The sequence below is a fragment of the Mastigoproctus giganteus genome, chromosome 7 (assembly GCF_048544385.1).
Source record: "Mastigoproctus giganteus isolate SK-2022 chromosome 7, ASM4854438v1, whole genome shotgun sequence".
Lineage (NCBI taxonomy): Eukaryota > Metazoa > Arthropoda > Arachnida > Uropygi > Thelyphonidae > Mastigoproctus > Mastigoproctus giganteus.
The window spans coordinates 64579050-64598670 of record NC_143581.1 but is presented as its reverse complement, the minus strand read 5'-3'; the positions used below and the strand labels follow the sequence as shown (position 1 = coordinate 64598670).

Sequence of the window (19621 nt, the reverse complement as noted above, 5' to 3'; positions counted from 1 at the left end):
ACTGCTGTGTTCATGTTTATTTGGTGCACTTCATAGTGTGAAATTTGAAACTACTTATTTTGCTTCTCACAGTATGGTGACCATTCGGAGAAAAAATGAGATTTCATATAATCATCTTGACTCTGTGAAAACAATAATAAATCTTTCAAATATGACTAGGATAAGAATGTAGATATTTAATGAACTAGTGGAAGAAGAAAAACAAGTAACCTTGCACTTTTAATAAACACAGTGTCAGTGCATGCCCAATATTATACTGCTCTTGAAGCATACCAAATAGTTGCAAAGATTATGACAGGTAACCTGACAGGTTCTTGCATGCAATTTTTGTAAGAAAACCACAAAAAATATCACTTCAAAAACTACTGCAGTAAAAGTATGACAAAATTTAGGAAGCTAGAAAAGCTTTCAGATTTTTAATCATTTATTAACATGATAACATTATTTTTGAGGATCACCTGTCAGGTTATCCATCACAATTGCTGGGTTAAGTAAAAGATCTCAGTTATATGGTGAACAAACTTAACTGTGCAGGGGTCTCACATAAAAAAAGTTGTGGGGTTTTTTTTTTTTTTTTTTTCCCTTCTCTCTCTTTTCTTATTTTTATTGAAGGTTTATGGAAAACTTTTTCTACCTTCCTAAACATATATCTAAGTTTTTTACTCAAGGTGTTTTTGAAGTTATATTTGACATTTTTCAGATTAATTGCATGAAAGAACCTAACAGATACAGCTTGCCAATTTTTCTCCAACTTTTATTTTCTCTGGCATGCTACCACCTCACAGGTGACACTCCTTTTTTTCAATTTACAATGATTGTCATTCTAGTTTGTCCGTTTCCTAGGAGAAAGCAACATTAGTTTAATCCACTTCCTAAAAATAAAAGCAAATAAAACTTATTGGATTAAAAGAAAAGTAGTGTCCATGCCATTCTCGGTCAATGAAATGTACCAGATACATTGTGTAACCATGTTATTTTTTTAAATTTTTAATAAAGCATAGTCTCGTCCTTGAGAGCTTCAGCTGATGAGAAATAATCAGTCACATTTTTCAGCACCCCCACCCAAATAAAAGTACTGAATCTTTTTATACAGTCATTCATATTGTAATCATTTTATATTTCACTTACTGCATAAATATATTTTATTTATCATTTATTTAATTACTTCGTAAAGCATGCATTATGGATATCTTCAATTGCAGCGAATGGGTATTGGAGAACTAACATATACAGTAATACACAACATTAGTATGACACTCACACAGGGAATTAAGAAATACTGCTGAATACATTTGGAATCTGCAGACTTCTGCTAGCAGGATACCAAACAGAAAACTAAGTGGAAAAAAAGGATGCAATAATAATTATAAGCAGTAATATGTGCACATTGATAAATTTGAATTTAAGTATGCTGAATGATTTTATCAAAGCTCCTAATAGATTCTTGTTTATATTTTATGGCTGTAACATTTTTTTTAAATTTTAAGCAGATTTAATAAAATTTGCTGCACATTTATACATCCATATGTAATATAAGCAGAAACAAATACAACATATAAGCAGAAATAAATGCATATTCACAAATTTTGCACTCTTAACCATTGTCTTTACTTGAAAATGGAAAAGACTTAATTTCATGTTTATATTTTATAGCTATAACTTGTTTTTTCCTGTCTTCAGTGGAATTAACATCTTTTTTCTTTTTTATTAAATAATATGTAAATATATATATATATAAAAGCATTTTTAAATATTTAATTTTCCTATTAGAAAATAAAAAACTTGGATAAATTAATTATGTAACTCAAGAAATGATGATGTACTGGTAAAAAAATCAGGTAATGCTAGAGCTCATTAATTTTGGAAAGAAATTCTCCTTTGTCTTTTGAAATACTGTTATACCACATATTAAAATCAATATTATTCATTATTCACTATACACAAAATAGGAATTTTGGATAAATGTATCAGTTCTTAACCTGACCATTAAATTTTAACAACTAATATTGAAAATAACAAATCAGAGAATCAAATTTGTAGGTCAATCACAGATCAATCCTTCCTATTTTATAATGAATATTTCTAAAATAAAATAAATAAATAAAAATCTCTTCACTTACTTTGAATGGCTCTTTAAAATCAATGTCTTTAGTTTCTTTAAGGCCAAGTGGAATCATAGGAACTACTTCGGATGCACTAAAAATTTTAACAAAAATATCTATTCTTCAAACGTTAATTCAACAAACTAACATCTTATTTCTGTCAACTATTTAATAAACTGGGAAGTAAGAATTATAATAACAAAAGTTAAAAAATTTAAATAGTAAAACAAAATATTTAGAATTAAAGAGGCAGGGTAATGCAAGGAACAAAGTTTATATAGCATCCACTGTAAAAGGAATGGGGGAGGGATTTATTTTCAGATTTTATCTACTTCACACCGGTGTACATTCCTTTACAATTTTACAAGTCTAAGTGAATAACTTCTTCCAATCGCTAATACTTCTGACTAAAAAGTGAATTTTTTTTTACTTTTGGTCTCTACAATTATTTTTTTTTAATTTGAATCTTATATTCTCCTTTTTGCATCATTTTACAATGAGAAAACGTGTGCCACTAACATAAAGTTTTTTCCACCCATTTGAAGCCTTAAATGCCTTAATCAGATCCTTTAGCTATTTTCCAAGATTGCAGACTGCAGAAAATCCACCTGAAAGAACCCTTCATCTGTAAATAGTCTTACTGTCATTTTGTACTTTCACACAAGACAATCTTTCCAAATATTAGACTTTCAGGACCCAAATATAATATTTAAGATAAGACTAATTTTTTGGCAAGTTAATTTCTTCTGGAAGAATCCATCGCTAGGGCTGAGTTGAATAGCTATGGACCTATGTTACAAAAATCAAGCATTCCAACCCAACCCTAAGGCAGGTTTAGAGGTCACTGAAATTCCATGCCGTCCTCCACCAGGACACATTGTACTGTGGTTCCTGATGAGATGAGGCCCATATACAAAATCCTTCTTTATTTTATTTTGTATTCAAATTTTTATCCTTTTGTATTTTGGTTTTGTTTTATTTTATTACACAGATAAAGCAGCTCTCACAGCAAATTCTGATGTACTTTCATAAGTGCTCCAATAAAAAAAACCTCACTGCAGTGCAGAATAACTTTAATATATTCATAATTTACTACATATTCACCCTCTGCACATGTGTTTTATATAGTTTTTATGCTCAACGTAGCCCAGCTCAAAATGGTCTTCCCCTGCCATCTCTCTCAGCAACAAATGCTCAATGGTAACAAATCTAATTGATACAGAATTGTGCCACTTTTAATATCAATTACATACAAATTTAGCTATTTTCCCTCATCCCAGATTGGCATTCAATTTGCATTCCAACCTAACATGACTTGAGCAACGATTAATGTTAGACTGGAATTAATCAGTGGGTCATAGATATTTCATTTTTACCTGGCAGCATATTTGATGAAATGAACATCTCCCACTTTCCTTCCATAACCTTTAGTTTCATTTCACACTCTGGGGTTTTTTTTTTACTGGCAAAAGAAAAAAAATTTCAACATCTGCACAGGACAATACCATAGAATTTTAAGAGTATATTTCAACACAGAAGATGAAGTCAAATAAAACTCTTACACTTTCATCATCATCATCAGCCATTTTCAATCCACTGCAGGATGAAGGCCTCTCCAGCAACTTTCCAGTTCCTTCTGTTTTGAGCACTAGACATCCATTTACTACCCACAAACTCATGAATTTTATCTATCCATCTCCGCCTTTGTCTTCCAGGTTTTCTTCTAGCTCCTCTTGGGTACCATTCTGTCATTTTCTTAGTCCATCTGTCATCATGTCTTCGAGCTATGTGTCCTGCCCAAGACCATTTTAGTTCTTTAGTTTTTATAAGAATGTCCTTTACTTGAGTTTGTTGCCTAATCCATGTGTTTCTCTTCTTATCTAACAGTCTGATTCCCAATATGATTCGTTCCATTCTTCGCTGTGTAGTTCTCAGCTTCTCTTCCATTCTTATGGTGAGTGCCCAAGTTTCACTTCCATAAGTCATGATGGGGAGTATACATTGGTCCATTATTTTACGTTTCAGACAAACTGGGATATTGCTCTTCAGTATGTGACTATATTTCCTGAATGCTATCCATCCAAAATTTATTCTTCTCTTGACTTCCAGCCATTTATCATTATTACAGCTAATAACTTGTCCCAGATAAGTATATGACTCCACCTTTTCAATTACTGCTCCTTCAATCATTATTTCCCTTTCTGTGGCATACTTGTTCATCATTACTTTTGTTTTAGCCATATTCATCTTTAGTCCAAAATTCTTACTAGCTGTGCATAACTGATTAAGATTTTCCTCTAATTCTTTGGGATCATGGCTTATGACCACAATGTCATCTGCAAATCGTAAATGGTTTAGGTACTCTCCATTCACATTGACTCCTTTCTGCGACCAGTCTAATCTTCTGAAAGCTTCCTCAAGGGCAGCAGTAAATAGCTTCGGAGATATTGTGTCTCCTTGTCGAACTCCTTTCTCAATTTTAAATTTCCTACTGTCTTTGTCTAGTCTAATAAAGGAGGTAGCACTCTCGTATATTTTCTTCAAAATCATAATATATGGGGTATCAATGCCTTGTCTTTCCAGTGCCCGAAACATTGCCTTATGCTGTATGGAGTCAAATGCCTTTTCATAATCCACAAATGCCAGGCATAATGGTGTTTTATATTCATTTTCTTTCTCCATTAGCTGTGATATTACATGAAGGTGATCCATAGTTGAGAATCCTGTCCTAAAGCCAGCTTGCTCTTTCGGTTGATTCTCATCCAGTATTCTTTCTAATCTTTTAGTAATGACCCTTGTGAACAACTTGTAGATGTGGGATAACAAGCTAATTGGTCTATAATTTCCAATTTCTGATTTATCTCCTTTCTTATGCAGCAAAACTATGATTGTATTATTCCACTGCTTAGGTGTCACACCTTTTCTAATGCACTTTGTGAAGAGCCTTGCCAGTTTTTGTGTTATGTCTCTTCCTCCCAATTTTAACAACTCTACAGTAACTTCATCTTCCCCCGGGGCTTTCTGATTCTTCATTTTCTTCAATGCATGCTCTACCTCATCAGGAAGAATATTGGGTATGTCGTATGTGTTGCTACTTTGCAATCCATCTTCCCCACTGCTGGCATCATTCCCCTGCACCTTGTATAATTCTCTATAGTAGTCTTCTGCTATTTGAATTATGCCTTCTCTGCTGTTTATAAGTACACCATCGCTATTCTTCAGTTTCAGTATTATTTGTCTTTCTGTATTACTGTTCATGGCTGCTGATTTAAATCCTTTGTTTTCCCTTAATGCTTGTTCTACTTTTCTTGTGTTAAATCTTCTTATGTCCTCTCTGAGTCTCTTTCTAATGGCTTTGCATAACTCAGTATACTCAATTTTCTCCCTGTCAGTGTTTTTCTTGCTTTTCATTTGTCGTCTTCGGTTCATCATGACAAGTGTTTCTTGACTAATTTTTTCTTCTTTGGATTTCTTTTTCCCTAAAGGTTTCTTGGGCTTTATCACTTTCAAAAAGTTGTAATATTCCTCGTCGATATCTTGGTCCTCAGCTGTCTGCAGAAGCTCAAACTTGTTCTTAAGTTCCAGTACATACTGCTTTTTCTCCTCCTCTGTTATTTTAAAGACCTTTGTATTATTTACTCGAGTCAGTTTTTTCCTTTCCTTTCCTACATCTATATCAAGTGTACATCTTACCATTCTTACACTTTACCTACACTCAATTTCAATCACAGAGAGACTTCCTGCTCTTAATGAAATGCAAGGTCCAAGTACACAACCTTATGGCATTGATTTATGTTCAATTTAGAGACAAATACCATTATCCGCAGTTCTCCTAAGATGCTAATATCTTTTTAAATTGTACAGCATCACCAGAAAAGACGGATCTGATATACACTTAATCTGAGACAGCTGCTTTGAAGATTGCTAGCTTCTCAACAGCTGGTAGATGGTCACTATTAGCAAACGTATGACAAACTGTGAATAACATATTTTGTCTAAGTCAACAGCCAAGTGGTGTACAGAAGTAAAATTTTAATTTAAAAATAACTGTTATGTGTAACTCTAACCCCTATATCACAAAATACTATGGGATAGCAAGGGTAATTTCAACAAAAGTAGTTTAAATTAAAGTATGCACGCTGAAACAGCACCTGCAATCGTATAGTTTTGTAATAAAATGTAGAGGGCAAATGTGACACAATTTAAGGAATGAAAAGTAAACACATAGAAGTTTTACTTCTAGAAGCCACTTGTTTGTTCACGTATAGGGTGGGCAATATATCATTTTACTGAGAAATAATCTGTACAATTTAATTCTTGAATTCAACTTCATGCCCATATTTCTTTATTAACATTATATTTATGTAAAGTTATTTATGATATTTATTGAAAGCAGCTTGAACAATGATTGTTCAATCTGCTTTCAATAATTTAGTTCTCAATAAATTGACCTCTTCTTGGTAAAGTGTGTTATGACCCACCTTGTATATTATTCACAGTTTGGCATATATATTTGCTAATAGAGACTAATCACCAACTAATGAAAAGACAGTAAGCTTTGAAACCTCTGTCCTAGAAGTGTCTTGTATTTTTAAATGTTTAGTGACTTCATCTTTTCTGACATTGTTATATGATTTAAAAGGATATCACAACTTCAGCAGATAAATTAATTATCTCTTAAGCTGTGATATAAGGATATCACAACTTAAGCAGAACTGTGGATAACGGTATTTATCTCTTGGATAAACACAATCCCAAGCTACACGGTTGAGTAACCAGCTCTGCCTTCAGTGAGAGAAGAATATCTCTCCATGATCTGAACTGAACAGAAATATGAATTTTATCTGATGTGCATGGAACTTTTTAGAGTCAATATTATTATACAAAATTCACACCCTCAGCCCAGTCATAAAAGAAGCAATTAACTTCTTTTTAAGAGCCCAAAAATTCTATCATATTTTAGAGCATATCTTTAGTAAAATTATTCCACCTGTTGCTACTCAACATCAGGCTTCAAAGGGCAGTGCCATTATCAGTTTATCTTTGCAAAAATCTGACTCCCCTCTTAAACTTGAGAATTTCAGTTCTATCTAAACACCTGCTCAATTATTTAAAAATATCTCGATACACTGACTGTAAAAACCTGAATATTATAAAAATACTCTGCGTTTTTTACATTTATTACAAGTTTAGTTATTTACTTCACAGGTATTTCCACCCCCCCCCATCCACTTGGCAAACCCATCAAGTTGGAATCATAGTTTAGATTCACGGCAAATATCTTTTTCATCGATGGTCATCAACAGAACAAATTTCATGTTTTATGCTGATTTTATAGCCCCCTCCTATTTCAAATTGAAGTGGGAAATATGAAAATCACAAGGTTCGGTAGAGGAAAATTGATTCTAGCAGGGTCCCCTCTGTCTACTACAACAGTAAAACTTGCATTGTCAGAAAGAGCTTCAGAAAACGAAATCAATACTCTGTAACAATATTGACTCTAACAAAATTATCCAGAACCTCGACATAGACAACAAATAGCAGCCAACAACCAAATAATGACAACCCAATATATTCATATTATTATCCCACATTCGGAGAACACCCATGACAAGATTTCTCAGATTAAGATAACTCCAGAGTAAATATGAAATGTCACAAGTCCTGAAATAGTAACCTTTTCAAACATCTATCTAGGAACCTTCATAAGAATTTAAGGAATATCCAATAAACTAATAATTTCGATAATCGAATTAGCAGAGGCATGTGATGCAAAAAAGCATGCTTATATAGGATTAGCCAAAAAAATAAAAATAAATAAAAAAAAAAGCCTTTCCATTTCACCCATCTATTTGTTCTAAAAGTATATCCACTTCTTCCTAGAATTTATTTAAGCTATCAACTTCTGCAATGATGGCAGTTTGTTCCAGCAATCAACTACCCACTGGCTAATGGAAAATTTCCGCACATTATTCAACAACCGTCTTTCCTCAATTTGAGTTTATGCCCCCTCGGGTTTGCAATCTGAGAAAGAGGAAGAATCCCAACAGCACTGAGCCTGCTCAATCCATTCAAGACCTTATACCTCAATAAGATCACGTCACAGGTGCCTAGTCTCCAGACAATGCAATTTGCAGAACTTTGTCTTTCTTCGTAAGAGCACCCCATAGTTCCCTTCACCAGGCTGGTTGCCCTTTTCTGTACTCATTCTAGCAAATCTACATCCATCATAAAATGAGGCCTCCAGACTTAGACACAATACTCAAGGTGTGACCTGACCACTGACTTGTTTGTTTGTTTGTTTGTTTTTTGGAGCATTAGCAACTAAGGCCATATTGCTCCGGGATATGTGGTGATCATTCTTTGACCTTTCCACATCCTCCGTATTTGGTGGTGACGGGCTCGAACCCCGGTCTAATCAAGAAGCGTGTGCTACGCACTGCTGCTCCTTCCCACCTGGCTACGGAGGCGCCTGACCACTGACTTATACAAGGGGATAATCACCTCCGTATCCCTGCTAGCAAAATTCCTGTATATCATTGACAAGACCCCATGACCTGCTCTGACAGCCTGTCTGCACTGTCAGAAAACTTCATATCTGACTGCACAGGTTTTTTCATTCTCTACCACCCTGAGTGTAGTACCACACAGTTGGAACATTTCGCTGAAATTATTGCTACCCATATGCAGTACTTTCCATTTGTCAATGTTAAACTTCAGTTACCACTTCTCAGCCAACTACCAAACTTTTCTAGATCCTTTTAATAGTAATGTAATATACTGTCATTACTGTCATTAACAACCCTGGCAACCTTTGTATCAAATGAAAACTTCAACATTAAGCCTGATATACCCTCATCAATATCATTGATAAATATGCAAAACAACAATGGGCCCAACACCAAACTGTGGGGACTCCCCTAATCACATACCACTAGTCTTCTCCCACTCAACCATCCTTTTATCCATTGTAGTAACTTGCCCTTAATGCCATACTGCTCCAATTTGTACAGAAGCCACACACAATGGTATCAAAAGCTTTCCTGAAATCCAGGTATATGACATCAAAATTATTTTTTGCATCCAGTTCCTTAGTAACCACATCATAGTATCCAATCAAATTGGTCAGACAAACCTTCCCCTTAACAAATCCATCCTGTGTCTGAATTATTACTGCAGTCTTGTCTAGATGATCCTGCAATGCTTCTTTAAACAAAGACTCCATTATCATTATTTTCCTCCGAACAGAAGTTAAACTAACAGGCCTGTAATTACTCATGCCACCCTTTGATCCCCCTTTGTGAATTGGAGATACATATTCAAGTGTAGCCGAGTGGGCAGGAGCGGGAGTGCAGCAGCACACGCTCTTTGAGTAGACCGGGGGTCAAGCCCCTGACTGCTGAATACGGTCGATCTGCCAACCCGCACTGGACCAACGTGGCAGATTATGGTCCATTTCCGTCAGCATGAATTGTTGAGGAGGCTTCCATCCTGCAGTGGGTTGATAATGGCTGCACTTTACTTTTTACTTTATGCACATCTCCAACAGTCCATCGAAACTCCAACAGTCCATCGAGACTCCAAGATCTCCAATAGTCCGTCGATGCTCTCATAATTATGGCTAAGGATTTGCTTACTTCCTTTGCCATCTCCTTTACTATAACTGGATAGTTATAGTATAGGAGATGGATCCATCCATCCCAGGTGACTTTCTTATGTTTCACTTCAACAATTTCTCCTCCACTTTGCTCTTTATTACAAAATCATTTAGCTACCTGTTAGAGTTTAATAAGCTTCTGTTCTCCACTTCCCTACACAATTCCTCATGTGTGAATGTAGATGCAATTTATTCATTCAGTTTATCAGCTATCTGAGCAGGATTATCAACAGTCAAACTAGAGGTATCATGTGGACCAATCTGATTCATCCCCTTCCTTCTAGAATTTATAAGTAAGTCTTTCCTGTTTTTCTCTGCATCCTTTGCTTGCCTAACCTCCATTGTGACTTAATTGCAGACTAGCTTATATCTATCATAGGCTTCTGTGTCACCTGATAATGTATATGCATCCCATGCATTTTTCTTCTCTGCCATGAGTCTCATTAGTTCATCTGACATCCATTTGGGCCTAAACCTTGAACAGTATTTCTTAGTTGGTATGAAAAGCCTAGTAGCTACCAAGATTAATTCCTTGAATACTTCCCATTTACAATTTGCTGTTGGTAACATCATCAGCTGGTTCCACTGTATAGAATTTAAAAACTGTCTGAGACCACTGTAGTTACCTTTATGAAAGCAAAAACCCTTCCCTTTACCATTGATGGTAGTTACATCTTTAAGTAAATCCCACATCATTACATTGTGGTCACTGCCACCTAGTGGTTCCTTTATCTGTAAATTCTTAATGCACGAATAATCACTGTTGATAATCAGATCAAGTATTACTCCCTCTGGTTACCACTCGAACATTCTGCTGTAGAAAACAATCATCCAGTAAATCCACAAAAGTCTTGCTAGTGTGCAAGTGACCAACTCACAAGTTCCAGTCAATATCTTGGAAGTTAAAATCCCCTATTATAAGATATTCTGATTTACTAGCCCATTCTATTTCTGTGTATAGTTGCTCATTTACTGATCAGAGTAATTTGTCCTAGAAAGGAATAGCGAAAGCTTAAAAAACTAATTTGTCCTATAACACAATCCTACCCTCATTTTTGCTTTACCAGTGCTTATTTCACACCAAACTGACCCGACATTGCACTATCCACCAATGTCAACTGGATGCACTGCCTTAGATTTTATGCAGTTCTTAACTAACAGCATAACCCTTCCTCTCTTTCTATCCTGTCTGAACAGATTGTACTCCTCAATTCCAATTCTGCATTCCTTATATCTGTGTGACACCACATCTCTGAAATCACAATAATATCAGCCTTTGATATCTTGACCAGCACTTCAAATTCATCAAATTTATTTACTATACTCCTAGCATTGGTGTGCATGCAAGTATGCATGCACCTGTTCTTACTCTTAGTTACCCTAACAATGTTATAATGTTTTATTCATATATGTGAGACTAGGAGCAGGTAAAGAAGGGACTTTATATGGAAAGCAGAACAGATGTGAGCTGTTGTTGTAGCAGAATGAAAGCTGGCAAAATAACTGGTGCAGGTTTATTGCAGAGGTTGATCATAATTACAGTTACCTGGAAAGTTTAACCATTAATCAATCTAGTTATTGTCACTTTCTCTTTCTTCAGCCAGTTTCATTGCCAACAAACTCAAGGCCAAAGGTCATATCATTCATCACCCTATTTCAGCAGAGAAAAATTTCATAAAGAAAAACGGACAGCAGAATTAATTTTAGTTGAAAGGAAAAATTATCAACAAAACGAGAACAATGAAATGGTTTCAATAGGACACAATAATACTGACATTAAAAATGTAAATTATAGTGGGCACTGAATATCCATCATTAACTGTTTCCATAAAAGTGCAGTTTTAAGAAAACAATGAATATTAACCCCCACATGTTATGATTTTGATTTGATTTTTAATGGTGCATTAACAGCTGAGGCTGTGATGTGCCCATTATGATAATTTGTTCCAGAGATGTTATAAACTTGTACAAAACCAATTACAGTAAACCCCCGCTATTCGCGGGAGTTACGTTCCTGAGAAATGTCGCGAATACCGAAAACGCGAATACTGAGTTATGGCTCCCATAGCAATAAAGGGGTTCCGTTCCAAAGTATGAAATATATAAGAAAAACTAGTCTAAAATTTTGTCTATGTATGTTTTATATGTACATAGACGGTACATAGTGAAATGCAAGCATATGGCATCGAAATGAAAATAAGAAACAATTTAATATTAAATGTAATATTTATTAGAAATTTCAAACAAATCTTTCAAACCAGCATCTTTGCTAGCTAAAAAACTTATCCCACCAGTGCTATCACCAGTTTCGCTAAAGTGTTGATAAAGGAGTTTTGCCTTTTCACGAATGATGAGTGAACTTAACGGAATTTTATTTTGAGTTCGGTCTTCTATCCACAGATTTAAAGCTTTTTCCATTTTTTCTAATTTAACATCACGAGTTACAGAGCAAATTTTTGAAACAATTAGCGCGTTTTCACCGACACTACGGCGGATTTTTTCTTCCGATTTTTTGATTGATCATACCGTTGACTCATTGATTTTATAATGTTTTGCCACTGAAGAGGCACTTTCACCATTAGAAATTTTGTCTAATAACTCAATTTTATTCGCTAATCATCACCTTCTTTGATATTTTCACATTTCCCTTGTTATTCGTAGCATATTTTTGTACGGGTAAAAAAGAACTTGTCCACAATAAAGGCACTTTCTTCCGTTAACACACTCGAAAAAGTCTGTGTTACACTGCAAAACGGTAGATTTATCACTTACGTAAGCATATCAATTTATAAATTGATAAATTTATTCAATTTATAAGCATATAAATTAAAAGCAAACGACCAAACCTTCCATGACAAGCGCATAACATATACTGAACAAGAATTAGCCAGAAACATCCACGCTCGCGATTTTGTCACCCCTCTCCCCCACCCACTGAACGCTGTTTTGACCGGGAAAGATAATTTTAGCCACGCCCATGTTTTTTTTATGGCGGAAAATATTCACGGCACTTTAAAATTTACATTTTTTTAAGTTTCATTTTATATTAAATCAGCGATATCGAATACGCGAAACCGCGAATACAGATACCGCGAATAGCGGGGGTTTACTGTATTTTTTTTAAGTATATAAGCATTAATAAAGACTAGATTAATAATAATTCAATTTAAGCATTAATTTACTTCTTGAAATAATGCCCTTCCAACTACGTATCAGGAAACTTAAAAATCCAGAAGTTTTATTCGCCTTCCTCCTCTCATTCAGGATTTCTGTAGCAATGAAGATTAGCTTCAGCATCCTTGAATTCAGATATTTATCTAAATGCATCTTCACTGCCTCACAATTCTTAAAGAAATCCAGTGTCAAAGTTCTTGATTGCTGCTTCTCCACCTCTTCACTGGGTAATCCCTCTGAGGCCTAATTCACTCATCCGAACTGTCTTGAGTGCAGAGCACTCTTCAGCATGTGCCTCCAACAATTCTTCTACATGAGGTCTCTAATTCCAAATCTAAATTGTTACAGAACTCAATCCATTTCTACATTTCTCCAGCAATATATTCAAAGCAACAACTTTCCCTATTCAGCATTCACACAGTCGGGACAGCCTTCATCCCAAGATTATCAGTTGCTTTGTTTACACCGAATTTTTCAAAATCCTGTTGTGGGCTTGTTTCCTCCATCAGTGACTTCCAAACAATTAGCAAGTGTAATCGTATGGTGGTAAGGTATGAAATTAACAATCACCTTGTACAAGTTCAATATATCATAGTGAGAAGCAAGAAAGTGGTAAAAACCATTCTATCAGCTAACTCATCAAGGTTGAACAGGTGACCAGAAGCATTTTTTGTTGATCAGCAATGCCTGTTCAGCCAAGGTGTTCTTATTGAGCTAAATCCTGACTGCAGGGCAGAAATGACAATAGAACTAGAACCATGCTTGGAATATGGTCCTAGTAACCAAGGCTTTCTTGCTTAATTTCCAAACCACGGGAACCTTATTTAGTTTTCACAAAGCTCTTGTATTCTCAGAGTGGGAAAACCATTAATTTCGATTTGAAATCCCCAGCAGCATTGCCTCATAAAAATGGCAGTTGATCTTTAGATAGTTTATAACCTTAGCAAGCTCTTCTAATTCATGATAAACTCCTGTTGGGAATTTTTCCAGAATAACCCCAGTGCTATTTCATTGATGCCGAAGACTCATTTAAGACCACAACCACACTCCTCAATAACTGGTGCAAACCCACTAACATAACTGTATCATAAGTACTCACTGACTTGCCTTAACACCATGAATTTGTATTAGCATTATACTAATACTAGTTCTTTATTTATTTGTACACTGGTGTGCAAAACTTATCACCCCACCATTTCTAAAGGTCACAAAATCAAACGAAACAGCCTGTGGCGATTTGCATAACTGTGGCCATTCAGTAGAAAGGTGGTGCACATGCAAAAATTTGAATCGTGATGAGAGAGCTCACATAAACAGATAAGAGCAGCAGTTATGTGCAAATTACCGAATGGTGAGCACGATTGTTACAGACGTTCGAGTGGTTTCATACAGTGTTACAGACAACGAAATGGCCAGTAGACAACATCTGGATGACTTTATCTGGGGTCGAACAATTGGGAAGCTCGAGGAAGGGTGAAGTGAGAGGAGTGCTACTGCAGAGTTCGGTATCACTCATAGCATCGTCTCATGTGCGTGGTCGGCATTCAGAATAACAGGTACATCCGTTTGAAGAACTAGTGGTGGTCGTCCACAAAAAACAACGCCCAATGATGACCGCCATATACTCCTACAGGCCAAGAAGGACAGACACCAGTCAGCGGGATCCATTGCAAACCAGACGCAGGATTGTGGCCAGGAAACTCCACAAAAGGTGGACTGTTTGCCCGACAGCCAGTATGCTGTGTCCCTTTAACACCTGCCCATCAGAGACACCATTTACAGTGGTGCATCGAACATCGACTGGACAGCAGCGCAATGGGGTAAAGTACTCTTCACTGATGGGAGTAGATTCAGTCGCAGCAGCGATTCTGGACGCCAACTAATCTGGTGAGAGGTTGGCACATGGTATCACCCTGCAAACATCACTGAAAGGGATCAATATGGCGGTCGAGGTGTTCTCATCTGGGGAGATGTTACCTTGGATGGACGTGCGCAACTCCAGATACTGGAAGGCACTACTGTAAACAGTGCACACTACTGTACTGAGATAATTCTTCCCCAGGTGCGTCTGTTCCGAGGTGCCATTGGCCCAGAGTTCATGTTTAGGGATGATAATGGCACACCCCCATCTCACTGCAGCTGTTGATATGCTTTTGGAAAGTGAGGACATTGTTTGTATGGATTGGCCTGCCTGTTCCACCAATCTAAATCCCATCAAACACTTATGGGACGCTCTGGGTGGGGACATGCCTAGCGGCATGTCCACACCCACCAGAAGTTCACCAGCTGAAGATGGCACTGACAGAGAAATGGACGATATTACCGCAAGAACTTATCAACAACATTGTTCTAAGTATGGACAGGTGGTGCAAAGCCTGCATTGACATTAGGGGTGACCATATCTCCTACTGAGGACCACCTTTTCCCTTTGTTCCATCTTTGGCAGTGATTCATCTGTATCATGGCAGCCAGTACTACCTTGCCATTTTTGAATAAAGTCCCTATGTACCATTTTGTTTCCATGGCTGTGTCAATGTTGTTTCCTTCATCACTTCTGTACCTAACGAGGTTCCTTTGGTATGCTTTTCCCATATCCAGGCCACTTCTATGAGAAGCTACAGGTAAAAACCTGACTGGTCCTTAAGTTTTGCATACCAGTGTATTAGTATTATACTAATACCAGTTCTTTATTTAAATTTTTCAAACAGTCCTAACTTTTACCACAATGAATAAAATTCATGTATATCCACATAACGAATCATACAAATCATTCATCCATGTTACATAACACCCATAATTTTTTTTCAAGTGCCTTGAGATCACTGGGAATTGTCTCAGCCTTAAAGTGGAATTTGTGTTTTCTCCTTAAGCTTGCTGATCAGAAATTCAAATAAATAATGTCTCCATTTTTGGCAAAACATTTTCTGTTTTATTGTACTAAATGTTGTATACTAATACTAAACATATATTTACCATTATGAAAAATAGTGTAGGTACTCTAGTTATATATTATATACTCTATGAACTCTATATACTCATGATGACATGAGAAGTGGCATCATGAATAAATATGGAAATAATGGTGTTAAATAGTGGATGATCAATATGGGACACTGATTGATTGATTGATTGATTTGGTAGTTGTTGGCGCATCGGCTTCTGTGGCCATATTGCACCTCCCAAGGTTTTTGCAGTACTTTGATCCAAGCCCGAGGCGGGAATCGAACCCGCGACCTTTGGGTTTCCGGGCAGGTACTTTACCCACTCGGCTAGCCCGGTCGGCTCATGGGAGACTGATATTGATAGTGGATATAGAAGACTACTATACAACTGTAAATCTCAGGTTGCATAAAAATTCAGTGAAAATATAAATTAACAATACACCATACCAATTTATGTTGCTCTTACCTATTACTTTGATAAATTTGAACAGAACTATTTAATTCTGCTAGCTGTTCCTTAAGTAACTGCAAATTGGAATTAACAAAACTCAATTCTAATGCCACAGTTTCTTTTAACTTCTTGTTGGTAGTTGCTCTAATTAAAAAAAGATAAAATTAATTATAAAAATTATATAAAATAAACAAATATTACACAAAGTGTATATTTAGGAAACCTGTGATGAAAAACTAAAATGAAAAGGCTCTGTAAAATTTTTTTCAATTAACAGGGGGGACAGTCATTTAAAATAACCATCACCTTCCAGTATTCTTTGCACACAAAAGAAAACATTCCATGGTGCCTGTTTCTAAGAGCCTGGCACTTGGAAATTGTTTACAGAAGAGCCTTCCAAACATGACTCGGAAGAGCAAATCTGTTTGAGATCAACAAGACTGCCAGTTTCTTCTTCCTTGAAGTTAAGTTAACATTGTTTCAAGAGTTGTTAAGAAAAATATGCAACCATAGATAAAATCATCCATCATTTATTGTCATCAGGCCAAATAGCTAGACAACAATTGTTGTTGTCTAGCTATGTTGTCGTTTGAAGTTGGGATATACTGAGGTAGTTTACTACTATTCCTCCATTTCAGTTGCAAAAAAAACACTTCCAACAAAGCATGATAACCATAATATAAATAAATTAAAGCTTTAAATAAAAGAATGGTAACCTGGAAATATTGCTATGATTACTGCATGGGTGAAATCATTAATTAAAGCTGGAGGAAGCAGTGAAATACTGCATGTTTCCCATGACTGGGTGATATGAATTTAGATTTACTTAAAGATGTAACTACCATCAAGGGTAAAAGGAAGGGTTTCTGCTTTCATAAAGATGACTACAGTGTACTCAGCCAGTTTTTATATTCTAAAAAGTGGGACCAACTCAAGATGTTACCATCATCAAATTCTAAATGGGAAACATTCAACAAATTAAGCATAGAAGCTACAAGACTTTTCATACCAACTAAGAAATACTCTTCAAGGCATAGGCCTAACTGGATGTCAGGTGAACTAATGAAACTCATGTCAGATAATAAAAGTGCATGGGATACACAAATTATCAGGCGACACAGAGGCCTCTATGGTAGATATAAACTAGTCTGTAATCAAGTCAATGGAGGTCAGGCAAGTGAAGGCAGATTATGAGAAATCTTTGGCAACAGATGCAAAGAAAAACAGCAAAGACTTCTTTACTTATGTAACAGGTAGAACAGGGGGATTCCATGGAACCCCAGGGTGCTGTAAGATGTTGCTAGGGATTCTGCAAGATATCATTATTGAAAAAAAAAAAAAAAAAAAAAAAAAACATTTTTTGAACTTTGTGTGCCATGCGATGCTTATTTATTATGCCCTTCTCATTTACATTTTATTAGCATTTGTGTTTTACAAATATGTCTGATGGTGAAATGTGGCAATTTTTGTAGACAAGGGGTGAAATGGAAGAGAAAGAGCCTAGGCCTACAGACAATGCTGATAAGGTTAGTGATGAAGAATTACAATCTTCTGAGTCTTTTCACTGCACTAGTGCAACAAGGGATACAAAAAAAGTCAGTCTTTACAATGAACTACTTATCAATGGGTTTTATACTGGCTGGTAACAAAGTTGTCCTATTCCACTGTGCGTCTTCTATGGCAAACAACTTACAAATGCAGCAATGGCTCCAGCAAAATTGAAGACACTTAACTACAAATCACAGCCATTTGATAAGTAAAGGTGCTGATTATTTTAAACGGCTATTGGAATCTCGAAACAGAGTAAATCTTCTGTCAAAAAAAGTCATGTTGAGTGAAAAGGCTTGGGAAACAAGTGATTTAGTAGAAGAACTTATTGGCCAGAAAAGAAAATGTGAAAACCTAATAATGCCAGCATGTAAAATTATAGTGAGTAAAATGCTAAGACAAGATGCAGTACGAGAAAGTGAAAATGTGTCACTCTCAAACAGTATGATAAGTCAACGATTTGGTGACATGCCACACGATGCTGAAGAGGTTTTGTGTGATAAACTGAAAAAACAGCTTCTCTATCCAGGTTGATGAGTCAACAGATTTCATCAATAAATGTCATGCTGTAGCATTTGTAAATGATGATTAAATTCAAGAAAACCTTTTCTGTAACAAAGAGCTGCCCAAAACAAGAAAAGGCCAAGATATATTTAATGTTTTGTCTTCATATCTGGAAACAAAAGGTCTGTCTTGGAGGAACTGTATTGGCATCTGTACTGATGGTGCTCCATCAATGGTTGGGGTTGGCTCCATGAGAGGTTTCGTCTCTCCTGTAAAAAACAGAAAATCCTGACATTGTCACAACACGCTGCTTTCTTCACAGAGGTGCTGGTGTCAAAAACTCTTGGATATGAAATGAAAAAAAGTTCTGGATGATGCTACAAAAATGGTTAACTTTATTAAATAAAGACTAGTTCACTCAAGAATGTTTAAAAAAAACTGTGTGAAAACCTGGACAAAGAGCACATAAATCTGCTATATACAGAAATCCAGTGGCTTAGCAGAGCCAGAGTTCTCAACAGAGTGTTTGAGCTGAAAGGCGAATTTCAGGAGTACTTTCAAGAAAATAGTAGGCCAGATTTTGCCGAGTGCTTTGAAGATGAAGAATGACTGCAGAAACTAGCCTACTTAGTAGACATTTTTCACCACATGAACCAGTTGAAAGTCTCTGCAAGGTCCTGGAGAAAATGTTATGACTTCAAGTGACAAGATTCTAGGATTTTAGAGGAAACTGAATCTTTGGAAAAATCATGTTGCAAAAGAAAATCTTGAAACGTTTCCACTGCTGCTTGAGTTTAAGAGTGAGGAAGGATATCAGCAAGTCTCAAGTCTTATTAAACACCACCTGGAAGAACTTCAGAACAAAATTGAACAGTATTTTCCCTCCCTTTCAACAGAAGTGTATGACTGGGTGAGGGACCCTTTCTCAATATTCTGATCAGCCTGAGAGCTTTGTTTTTGTTGTTGGGTTTTATGAGCATAGATTAAGGCCATGTTGTTTCGTTTATATGATCTCTAAATTCCATGTTTTCTGAGGTTGATTTTCTGTTTTCTGGACAAAAAAACCAGAGTTTTCGGAAGAAAAAACCATGCTACCCTCACCTGAGACCAAATAACTCAGCCATTATTGTGAAAAAGTACCATAAAAATTCCTTCCGTCATAGACAGGATTATAGCTCATGTCTTTTCCACCCTGTATGGGGAGGATGGTGATCCTACAAACTGTACTACCCACAAGGGTGAG

At 36.1% G+C, this 19621-nt stretch overlaps 1 protein-coding gene across 1 annotated transcript in view; it reads right to left on the bottom strand.

The window, feature by feature from the left end:
* The window catches only part of Rhp (GTP-Rho-binding protein rhophilin), a 198898-nt gene that overhangs the window by 144845 nt on the left and 34432 nt on the right, over positions 1-19621 (bottom strand). Inside the window, exons 3-4 of the mRNA XM_090376941.1 lie at positions 16342-16470; positions 2121-2196 (exon numbers count right to left, since the gene is read on the bottom strand). Of these exons, the coding sequence (XP_090233067.1) occupies positions 2121-2196; positions 16342-16470 (205 nt within the window). The remainder of the gene's footprint in view (positions 1-2120; positions 2197-16341; positions 16471-19621) is intronic.